We start from the raw sequence: 12,019 nt of genomic DNA on the forward strand, positions 1-12,019 counted from the left end.
GGAGGTTGCAGTGAGCTGAGATCGCACCACTGCACTCCAGCCTGGGTGACAGAGTGAGACTCCGTCTCAAAAAATAATAATAATAATAAAAATAATAATTTTTTAATAAAATACTAACAGTATTTTGAAATTAGAAGAAAAAGCAAAAACTGAACAGTACCAGACTATTTTATGATCAAGAGTCAATAAATGGTAGAAACAAGAACAAATATTAGAAAGTTTCATGGAAGAAAGCATTTGTATCCTAAGGATGTACCCAGGATTTGGATCATGGATCACCGTAGGGCAGATATTACAGGCTGGGAAGCAGAATGCACATGGCTTAGAGATGAGAATTGTATGAGAGTGTTGATAGACAAGAGGAAAACTCCCTTGCTGAAGTTGAAGTATTCTCATTGTGGAATTCTGGGAATTACGTGTGGGCAGGAGGGTAGATGTACAAGTAGTAGCAGACATAATAGACTCAGGAAAGCTGAGTCAAAAATCCAACAGCAGGAAGAGCCAGGAAGAAACTGATTTGCAGAACACAAAGAAGGCTCAGGACTGCCACACCCGTACCCGGTACCAAGAAGTAAAGGGCTACAATTAAAAGGATTAGATAAAAGTCTATTTCAGAAACAGACCCCAGCATTCCTCCTCCTCACCTGGACCACTGTTTGTTCTGAACCCAGCTGATATAGTTTGGGTATTTGTCCACTCCAATCTTCTGCTGAGATGTGATTCCCAGTGTTGGAGGTGGGGACTAGTGGGAGGTGTTTGCGTCATGGGGATGGATCCCTCATGAATAGCTTGGTGCTCTCCCCATGGGAATAAATTCCCCAGAGATCTGCTTGTTCAAGAGATCGGGACCTCCCTCCTCTCTCGTTCCCTCTCTATGTGATATGCCTGCTCCCATTTTGCGTTCTGCCATGATTGTAGGCTTCCTGAAACGTCACCAGAAGCCCATGCCAGCACTAGGCTTCTTGTATTCTGCAGAACCATAGAGATTTATTTTTTGGAAAGGGTAAAACAGAGTTTTTCTGTTCTGGGGGAAACTAAGTACTGGTGAGAGCTGGGCTGCCATCATGAAAATAAGGACTCTTAAGTTTACAGGTTACATATTGAGACTACTTAGCATTTGAAATTGACTTACTTCCTTGAACTCTCACAGCATATAAACTTCAGGCAGGAGACTGGTAGTTTCTGACAAATCTGACCAGTCAAAAGGGAAACCCCTCAAGACACAGATATTAAACGTTTTGGAAGGAAGGAGCCCTATAGTGAAGCCCACAGTCAGCAAGCCCTGTGTGTGCTCAGAGCTTCCAAACTGGCTGCCAGCCACTTCTTTTTTCTGTTTTCTTTTTTTTTTTTTTTTTTCCTGTGTAGCTGGGATTACAGGCGCCCACCACCACACCGGGCTAATTTTTGTGTTTTCAGTAGAGGAGGGGTTTCACCATGTTGGCCAGGCTGCTCTCAAACTCCTGACCTCAGGTGATCCGCCCGTCTCGGCCTCCCAAAGTGCTGGGATTACAGGCGTGAGCCACTGTGCCAGGCCCCAGTCACTTCTTGAATATGAACAGGCTGTTAATGATCACCAAAAATAGAATCAACCCATTGAATTTTGGAATACTGGGGCTTGTGGCAGGTGGGGATATGGTATGCGAAGCTAAAATTAAGAATTTACCAGCTTCCAGAGAAGAAAGAAGGAAGATTCTGGCAATCGAAACTCAGAATGACATTGAGACTTAGCATACAAAGGAAAAATGCTCTCACAATTCTGATGGAAAATAATTTTCTTTCTTTTTTTTTCCTGCATCCAATCATTCATTAGGAAAATAATTTTCAAAAAGAAAGCTACCCACCCAAGCTATTGAAGGATGGCAGAACACACCACTCCAAAATATGCTATTTTGGCACAAAGGTTTCCAGCTAAAGGGACTTAAACACAGCAGACCCAACAACACTGTCCTGACCTCCCCCTTTTCTCCTGAAAGCAGGACATAAAACTCCCACATGAATAAGGTCCTTCCTTTTCCAGAAAAGAAACCTTCTTATCACCAATACAGGTAGTCAAAGCCAAAGAATTTGGTACAAACAGACCTTCTTAAAATGATTCTTAGCTTTCTTTAGCCTCCCCCTACATTTTACTTTTCCATAACTGTCTCCCTTTGTTCAATGTAGTATAAAAGTATATAGGTTTTACCACTTCTTTGAGTTTTCATTTACTCATGCGGGCTCCTGTGTCATGTAAAACTTAGATTAAATAAATGTGTATGTTTTCCCCCTGTTCATTGGGCTTATGTCTACTTCATTCATTCTCAGGCCTAGCTGAAGACCCTGAGGGCAGAGGTGAAGCAGGTGAAGTCCCACCTTCCCATGCTATCAGCAGGTGTCACAGTAGAACAGTGATGCTTTCAGACATGCAAGTCTCAACGCTGTTCTCTGTCACATACTCCTCAAATCTCCACTAGAAGATATGTTCCATTAAAATTAAAAAGAAATCCAAAAAAGAATATGACACAAAATCCATGAAGTAGGAGATCCAATATGAGAGAGACAGAGGGACCAGAGAACCTCCAGGATGACCCTAACGTGAGATCCCAGAGGGACCTCCAGGATGACCCTGACTCGAGATCCCAAGATGCCAGCTGTGCTGCCAACATAGGATTACATAGTCGAGGCGGGCACAGGCCAGAAATGCTCAGAAGAGGTTTCCCCAAGATGAAATGGATCGAACACCTCAGGCATCTGGTTGTACTGAAAGATGAGCCCAACTGGGAGAACAGCTTAGAACTAAATTAGTGCTAAAGACAAAGAAAACTGATTTCATGAAAAAACAAGATATTAAATCCAGAGAAAATGAAATACTGGGGAGAACGGGGAAGTAATCATTGCGTGCTACCAGGTGCCACGTTTGCATAGTCATGGTAACGTCAACAGTGAACACACATTGATCCATAATCACCACTGGGGGAAGGGGAAACAAGAAGTATATGATGGGGAAATGGGAAGTGAACACAGCAAGAGGAGGAGGTGAACCAACTAAATTCTTATTTTCTAAAGTCAACAGCTGACATCAGAAATTCAAACCTCATGAAAGAATAATATAAGCTTTTTAAAAATAAAAAAGCAAGCCAGGTGCAGTGGCTCACGCCTGTAATCCCAGCACTTTGGGAGGCCGGGGCAAGTGGATCACTTGAGGTCAGGATTTCGAGACCAGCCTGGCCAACATGGTGAAACCCCGTCTCTACTAAAAATAAAAAAAACTAGCTAGGCATGGTGGCAGGTGCCTATAATCCCAGCTACTTGGGAGGCTGAGGCAGGAGAATCACTTGAACCTGGGAAGCAGAGGTTGCAGTGAGCCAAGGGATTATGCCACCCGCATTCCAGCCTGGGCAACAGAGCAAGACTCCATCTCAAAAAAAGTAATAATAATAAAAAAAAAAATAAGAAAGCAAATAGTAAGTCTCCCCTGACTCCTCCACCCCCAACAAAACAACAACTAAGAATTGAAAGTGAAGACTCTGGGAAGAAGTAATAAACGTTAGGGAAGTAATAACAGAGGCTCTAGTTTTTTGTGTGTTTTGTTTGTTTGTTTGGTTGGTTTTGAGATGTAGTCTCACTCCATTGCCCAGGCTGGAATGCAGTGGTGCAATCTCGGCTCACTGCAACCTCCGTCTCCCAGGTTCAAGAGATTCTCGTGCCTCGGCCGCCTGAATAGCTGGGATTACAGGCATGCGGCCACCACGCCTGGCTAATTTTTGTATTTTTAGTAGAGAGAGGGTTTCATCATGTTGCCCAGGCTGGTCTAGAACTCCCGACCTCAAGTGTTAGCCTCAGCTGGACCCAAAGGGCTGGGATTACAGGCGTGAGTCACAGCGCCTGGCCTGAGGCTGTAGTTTTTTGGAAGCAGACAACAAATTAGTTTCAAAGTACTTGCATGCATAAGTTTGATCAAAACTAAAATTTAAAAAGGATCAATGTGGTCATGGAAGTAAGATGAGAGGAGGGAAATTCGTTAGGAAACTGTGAAGTGATAATGGCTTGAACTATGAAGGTAAATCTAAAATAAAATAGATATATGAGATTTCAATAGGGGAGTAATCTAAAGACTTAGTCTGTATTGATCCGTCTTTACAGAACAGAGAGTAGAAAACAATCATTCTGGTTTCTAATCAGAGAGACTGGGACCAGTGCTGGAAGCAACACAGCTGAAATGCAGAGTTGTTGAGAGAAGGCTCATAAACTGGATTTTGGATGAACTGAATTCAGAGTGATCAAACTGCAACCAAATGTACTTGTGACATCCACAGTCAGTTCAGACACGGGGCTAGAATGATATAAGATGATACTAAGAATGGCTCTTTAATACACGCCACAGAACAGTATGTGTAACTTGATACTATTGGTGTAAAAAATGAAACAAAAATATAAATTTGTGCCTGCACAGAGTTTATCTTTAGAAGGATACAAGAAACTGGTAATGTTAATTCCCTCTGAAGGGAGAAATGAGTGACTGAAAGACAGGGCTGGGAAAAAGGCTTTTCCTGTACATTCTTTTGCATCTTTTGAATTTTTCACCATGTGAATTGCTGACTCATTTAATAAATATATAAATTACTTAAAAATTCATATTAAAAGGTGCCGTCAGCACAAACGGTGATGTGGTAAGGCCCAGGACCTCAGTTTCATCGGGAAAAACGTGCTAAGAACACAAAGGGTTGACAAGAAAACACGCGCCTCAAGGTGTCTTTTGTACAGAGATAATACAGTCCCCTTTGAACTTGCACCTGAAGCATTTCATCCCACTTTTTATTTCACTTATCCTTATTTATGTTCGTCTCAGCAATTATTTAGCCACAGACAGCCAATCTGTAACTTATAACAAAGCCCATTTCAACAACTCATTATCTTATGGACGCATATCCTACAGGTGTCAAAGCCCACAGAACATAAAACACCCGGAGTGAACCTAATGTGAATGTGGACTTTGGATGATGATCTGGGTTCATCGATGGCACCAAAAATACCTCTGTGGTACAGCATGCTGACGGTGTGGGAGGCCACGTGTGTGTGGAGCAGGGGAATACGGGAACTCTCTGTACCTTCTGCTCAAATTTGCTGTGAACCTAAAATTGTTCTAAAAAATAAAGTCTATTAATAATAATAAAAAAGAAACCTCAAAATAACACCAAAAACCCCTCAACAACAACAAAAAACCTAGTTTGGTAGTTCCTAGAAAAGCTGAACATAGAATTGCCATATGATACAGCAATTCTACTCCCGAGAAGACTGAAAACAGGGACTCAGACAGATACACGGAAGCCAGTGTTCACTGCAGCAAGATCCCAACAGCCAAGAGGTGGATGCAAACGACCTAAGTGTCCGTCAACTGATTCAAAACGTGACAGATCCATACAATGGAGTGTTATTCAGACATATAAAGGAAAACTGTTCTGATACATGCCACAGTATGGATGCGTCCTGACAACACCATGCTAAGTACAAGAAGTCAGGTGCAAGAAGACAAATACTGTATGATTCTACTTATAAGGACTACCTAGATTAGGCAAATCTACAGAGAGAGAACGGAGAATAGAGGCTGTCAGGGCTGGCGGAGGAGGAACAGGGAGGGATTGTTCAGTTAGTACAGAGTTTCAGTTTTTCAGATCATGAAAACCTGTGAGACACAGAGTGGTGATGTGCATGACAACATGAATGTATTTAGTGCCACTTAACTGTACAAGTAAAAACAGTTACAGTGGAAATTTTTGTGTTATATCTATTTTGCCACAATTTTAAGAAAACAAAGCTCAGCAATCCCTCCCTTTCTCCTTTCCCCTTCCTCAAAAGCAATTACGTGTAAAGCCGTTAAGTGAGGCAAGGTAGGTGATCTGTATGGAGGGGCAGAGGGAGGCATGTGACCGGGAGGTCACGCAGAGTTGGCCGGGTGAGGAGGGTGATGGGAGTGGGAGAAAGTGGACAGGATGTGGATAGATCAAATGAGTAAACATACTGAGATGACAGGAGCTGGATTTCTCACTGTTGGTGAAGGAAGTACAAATGTGAAAAGGTGGAAAACTAAAATAAATCCTTTGGTGTCAGACAAGTTCTCACACCAATGGAATCAAACCAACCTTACTGACGCAAACTCATGGTTACACACACAGTCACAGGAGAGTGTACTGATACATATACATATATTTCCTGCCTTACTAAGAGGGCCTGATGAACTGGTATTCCCAGTTCCCAACTGCTATTATCAATGGCAATGAACAGTGTAATCAGCACCCAGATCTTAGTCTCTAAACACCACACTCCACTGAAAGTAACTGGAGGTCTTTAGAGAAATGGTTAATTCCACGTCAGGGGCAGACAAAGAACAAAGTGAGCTTAGAATATCTTGTGACAGAAAGAAAAGAAATATTCGGCCAAGCATGGTGGCTCATGCTTGTAATCCCAGCACTTTGGGAGACCAAGGCGGGAGGATCAGTTTAGGCCAGGAGTTTGAGACCAGCCTGGCCAATTTTTGTACTAAAAATACAAAACTTAGCTGGGTGTGGCGGTGCATGCCTGTGATCCCAGCTGTGCAGGAGGCTGAGGCACAAGAATCTCTGGAACCCGGGAGGCGGAGCTTGCAGTGAGCCGAGATCGTACCCACTGCACTCCAGCCTGGGTGACAGAGTAAGACCCTGTCTGAAAAGAGAAAAAAAGAAAAAAAAAAGTTAATTTTCCATAAATCGTATGGCATGTGAAATATATCTTGACAGAGCTATTACCAGGTGAGGCAAAGTGGCTCATGTCTGTAGTCCCAGCACTTTGGGAGGCTGAGGCAGGTGAATCACATGAACCCAGGAGTTCAAGGCCAGCCTGAGTAGTATGGCAAAAACCTGTCTCTACAAAAATCAGCCGGGTGTGGTGGTCTGTGCCTGTAGTCCCAGCTTCTTAGATGGCTGAGGTGCGAGAATCGCCTGAGCCTGAGAGTTTGTGGCTGCAGTGAGCCATGATTGCGCCATCGTCTCCAGCCTGGGTGACTGAGCAAAACCCTGTCTCAAACAAACAAACAAACAAACCAAAAAAAAGCAGTTACCAAAAAAAAAAAAAAGTTAATTTGATAAGTAACTTTAATGATAACAGTTAAATTTCCAGTTACAAAAGTCCGTTTAGTTCTTGCAGCTGAAATGGCCCGGGAATGCCTTATTGTTCATTTCTCAGGCTTATGCTCTCCTCCCTGACACCCTTTGTAGGGTGCAGAATATTCATTACGTTGGATGCTCCTAAGTCACAGAATGGCTACATCTTTGTAAGTTCTGAATAAGGTGATGCAGTCATGTAATATCAGATGTGCAAATAAGATAATTAAGGAAACAGTAGGCGAGGCATGGAGGCCCCCGTCTATAATCCCAGCACTGTGGGAGGCCAAGGCAAGAGGATTGCTTGGGCCGGGCGCAGTGGCTCACGCCTGTAATCCCAGCACTCTGGGAGGCCGAGGTGGGTGGATCACGAGGTCAGGAGATCGAGACCATCCTGGCTAACACAGTGAAACCCCGTCTCTACTAAAAATACAGAAAAATAGCTGGGTGTGGTGGCGGGTGCCTGTAGTCCCAGCTACTCGGGAGGCTGAGGCAGGAGAATGGCGGGAACCCGGGACGTGCAGCTTGCAGGGAGCCGAGATCGCGCCACTGCACTCTGGGCGACAGAGCGAGACTCCGTCTCAAAAAAAAAAAAAAAAAGAGGATTGCTTGGGCCCTGAAGTTCTAATCTAGCCCAGGCAACACAGTGAGACCTCTTCTCTACAAAAAATCAAAACCGTAGTCAGGTGCGTGGTGCACACCTGTAGTCCCAGCTGCTCAGGAGGCTGAGGCAGGGAGGTCGCTTGAGCACAGGAGGTGGAGGGTACAGTGAGCCATGACTGCACCAGCACTCCAGCCTAGCTGACAGAGCAAGACCCTGTCTCAACAAAGAGAAAAAGAAAAAAAAAAATTGTAGTTTGCCCTTTTTGGATTTCTAATTACAAAGGAAAAAACACTCTATTATTAATCAGCAACTGATATATTAATTCTTCTTTCTTTATTTTTTTAGAGACAGGGTCTCACTTTGTTGCCTAGTATGGTCTCGAATTCTGGGCTCAAGCGATCCTCCTGGCTCAGCTTCCCAAAGCGCTAGGATTACAGGCGTGAGCCGCCATGTCCAGCCTGATTTACTAATTCTTATAACCCAGGCAGTCCTCAGACCTTTTGAAATAAAATTGTACATTTTTTCCATTACAAAGTAATATTTGCTCAAGAACAAAAGCACATATTTGCCATTTACTTCCTCAGAATATATGCCCAGAAGTAACATTACAGAGATTATATACATATTTTTAAGAGGCAATTTTCCTAAAGAAATGACAATATTTTCATAAAACATAAGCATCTAAACTAATATTTACATAAACAAGATAAAGTAGTGATCAGTAAATTAATTACATGAAAATGTGAAAATATAATTTAAAATATACAACCATAAAAGGGATAAAATCACACAATATTTGGCATAACTGAAAACAAACATAAGCTTACCTGATAACATCCGCTCCCCCAGTCTGGGTAACTCAGCTTCCTCTCACACTTTTCCATAACAAATGCTGATTTCTGAATTAGACAAACTGAATGAGGTCCATACTTTTCAGCGCCATAGTTCTTAAAAATTTCTGAGGCAAACAAGAAAAGTCTCCTTAAAAATTGACTTCTGGCTCAAAGAACAAGAAACTGAAGCATTCCATTTTTATGATTAAAAGTTGCTTTAAAAATCAAACATGTTTCATGGAAATTTTAAATTTTAAAAATTAGGATAGACAGGATTCCAAACTCACACTAGGTTCTTAATGATTAACAGGAGAAAACTACTGTATCAGACACAAGGGAATAAAACTGGGCCCAAAGTTTTCTAGGTTAAATATATAGAACTAGCACTAAGAATCACTAGACCACGAGACACCAAGATAAGAACCATCTTCACTGGTGGTCTAAATAGGAGGCACCTCCAAATGACCCATGATAGTATGAGGCCAAGTGATTTCTATAATGCAGACTTTTGGGGGGTGTTGCAACTTTTGAAAACTTTCTTATATCTTCAACTTGTGGCACCTCCTGGAAGTCCATAAATATTAGGTTGGTGCAGAAGTAACTGCGGTTTTTGCATTACTTTAACGGCAAAACCAGAATTACTCCTGCACCAACCTAGTAGGATGCTGATCTAATCTCACATTAAGCACAAACCTGGAGAGGACAGGGTGGAATGAAAGGCCTCTAAATACCTAATGGACAAAGGGACAAAGCTCTTAAACCCAAGCAATAATTTCCTCTCTTTAGACTTTTCCCAATAAGTTTTATTTTGGGAAGTAGAGAGTTCAATTAGCCCATTTTGAAATATTATAAAGATAAGTGTTTTACGTCAGTTTTGATAAATCTTAACATATAAGCTAAGAAAAAATGCAAATTAGAATAAAACAGAATTCTTTACTTCTTTTGAGTATCAGAGTCTTTGAAAAGTATAGTGATCAGTGTCTAAAATGGGGTTCAGGGCTGGACGTGGTGGCTCAAGTCTATAATTTTAACACTTTGGGAGGCTAAGGAGGGAGGACTGCCTGAGGCCAAGAGTTTGAGGCCAGTCTGGGTAACACAGCAAGCCTCGTGCCTGCCTGTGGTCCTGGCTCTGGGGAGTCTGAGGCAGGAGAATCACTTGAGCCCAGGAGCTGCAAGTTACAGTGAGCTATGATGGTGCCACTGCACTCCAATTTGGGTGACAGAGTGAGACTTCATCCCTAAAAATAATAATAATAATAAAACAGAATTCAGCAAACTATAACCCTCAGGCCAAATCCTAGCACATTCATTCATTTACATACTGTCTGTAACTGCTTTCAGACTGTAACAGCAGAGCTGAAGAGCTGAATCAGGAAGCCAGAGACTTGACGACCCACAAAGCCTCAAATATTTATAATTTTGCCCGTTACAAAAACAGTTTGCCAACTCTAACTCTAAAACAATAACGTGATAGTATATCTCTGGCAAATGCATAGCTGACAGATCCGTGCATTTCTTTTGCTTTAATACGGAACTGCTGAGTAGTTACAAGTTGTTAGGATATTTATTTATTTATTTATTCTGTATTTTTATGTGAGATGGGGTCTCACTGTGTTGCCCAGGCTGGAGTGCAGTGGCATGATCTCGGCTCACTGCAACCTCCACCTCCTGGGCTACTCAAGCAATCCTCTGGCCTCGTCCTCCTGCATAGCTGGGACCACAGGTGTGCACCATCACACCTGGCTAATTTTTTGTATTTTCGATACAGACAGGGTTTCACTAGGTTGCTCAGCTGGCCTCAAACTCCTGAGCTCAAGCAATTCACCTGCCTTGGCCTCCCAAAGTGCTGCGATTACAGGCACGAGCCACTGTGCCTGGGCAGGACATTCATTAAATAGATGAGTGATCGGGAAAAATGACTGCAGGAATCCAGTTACATCTGCCAAGTTTAAGAGTAAAAGGTAAGAATACAAAAATTTAGAATTTAAATGCCTTAGTTTGTAATAAAGTATGGAATGGGGTGGGAGTGTGGAGACTAGGTTAAAACTTCTGATGAACACAGAGAGAAAAACTACTTACTGCCCTTTCTTACATCAGATGTGAGAACATTTCTGTTTACAAAGGTAATTAGTATGAGCAGTAACTTATTGCAGAATATCCAGTTGTTTATTCCTTTGATAGCTTATTTATTTATATGTGTTAGGAGGAAACAAATAATACAGTAATATATCTTACTGGCCATGAGACAAGAACATTGTTTTGATATCTGAAGAGTGACATGTTGCTTCTAACTTACATAAAACGCACATTCCCCATGAAAGGGAAAAGCAGCTTATCTAAGGTATTTTAATAAAAAGAGGTTGGCATTGGAGGATCTTGCACTGACACAAATTAACTATATTACTTAGTATCTATCCGCTTATCTGGGAAATACAGTAATATCTTCCTTATGTTTTTCATAATGTTTTCAGAAGAATAAAATGGTAAGAATGAAAGTGGTTTCCAAATGGAAAGCGCCGTGCAGCTGGAAGGTATGACTAACACACAGTGTGTGCATGCACACACTAACAATCCCTTCGCTAGGTCAGGCACAGTTGTAAGCACTTACTACATCAATTCATTTACTTCTCACCACTCTGTAAGTATTGTCTCCATTGTACAGATGAGGAAACAGGCAGAGAAAAGCTAAGTCACTTCTTACATAAGGGGAGCAGCTGAACGATAAAGCAAATTCAGACCGCTCTGCTCTAGGGTCTGTGCCCTTAGCCACTATTCGATATTGCTAATACACAATTTTAATATGTGTATTAAGTTTCATTTCACTAGCCCACTAACCTGGCTGATTTTCCAATATTCTACAATCTGAGCTGCGCTGGTATTCACCACTTAAATGCCAACTGAATTCCTGACTGAAAGGGCAATAGTCAGCAATTTCCACAGAGCCACCATAATAAGGCAAATCTTCTGCAGGTATCCCACTGAGTTCATCAAAGTACTGCAAAACAAATATTGGGAAGACAAGAAAGTAAGAAACATTCTGTATAAACAAGAGGAAGTGCACAGGTAATATCCTGCAATCCTCTAATGCCATATAACACACGATACTAAAGTACTTTTCTTCATCCACTGCACCAAATAAAGAAGACAGTAATAAACCACCAGAGGAGTAATTTAAGGTTGCTATAGTTCTACAAATAAGCAAGGTAAGTAAATGAGTCTTAAGTTATGTATTACAATGTTCAATTAGACTAATGTTCTAAACGAATGAAATAGTTTTAAAATTATACTGAGTAAAAAGATGTTTTAAGAGTTGACAAAATAGCTGGGTGCGGTGGCTCAAGCCTGTAATCCCAGCACTTTGGGAGGCCGAGACGGGCGGATCGCGAGGTCAGGAGATCAAGACCATCCTGGCTAACACGGTGAAACCCCGTCTCTACTAAAAAATACAAAAAACTAGCCGGGCGAGGTGG

The 12,019-nt window shown here is 41.9% G+C and overlaps 1 protein-coding gene across 1 annotated transcript in view; it reads right to left on the minus strand.

The window, feature by feature from the left end:
• The window catches only part of LMLN (leishmanolysin-like (metallopeptidase M8 family)), a 73,504-nt gene that overhangs the window by 4,693 nt on the left and 56,792 nt on the right, over positions 1-12,019 (minus strand). Inside the window, exons 15-16 of the mRNA XM_011961246.1 lie at positions 11,385-11,544; positions 8,544-8,674 (exon numbers count right to left, since the gene is read on the minus strand). Coding sequence (XP_011816636.1) covers positions 8,544-8,674; positions 11,385-11,544 — 291 coding nt within the window. The remainder of the gene's footprint in view (positions 1-8,543; positions 8,675-11,384; positions 11,545-12,019) is intronic.

This window comes from Colobus angolensis, unplaced genomic scaffold (assembly GCF_000951035.1).
Source record: "Colobus angolensis palliatus isolate OR3802 unplaced genomic scaffold, Cang.pa_1.0 Scaffold54, whole genome shotgun sequence".
NCBI lineage: Eukaryota > Metazoa > Chordata > Mammalia > Primates > Cercopithecidae > Colobus > Colobus angolensis.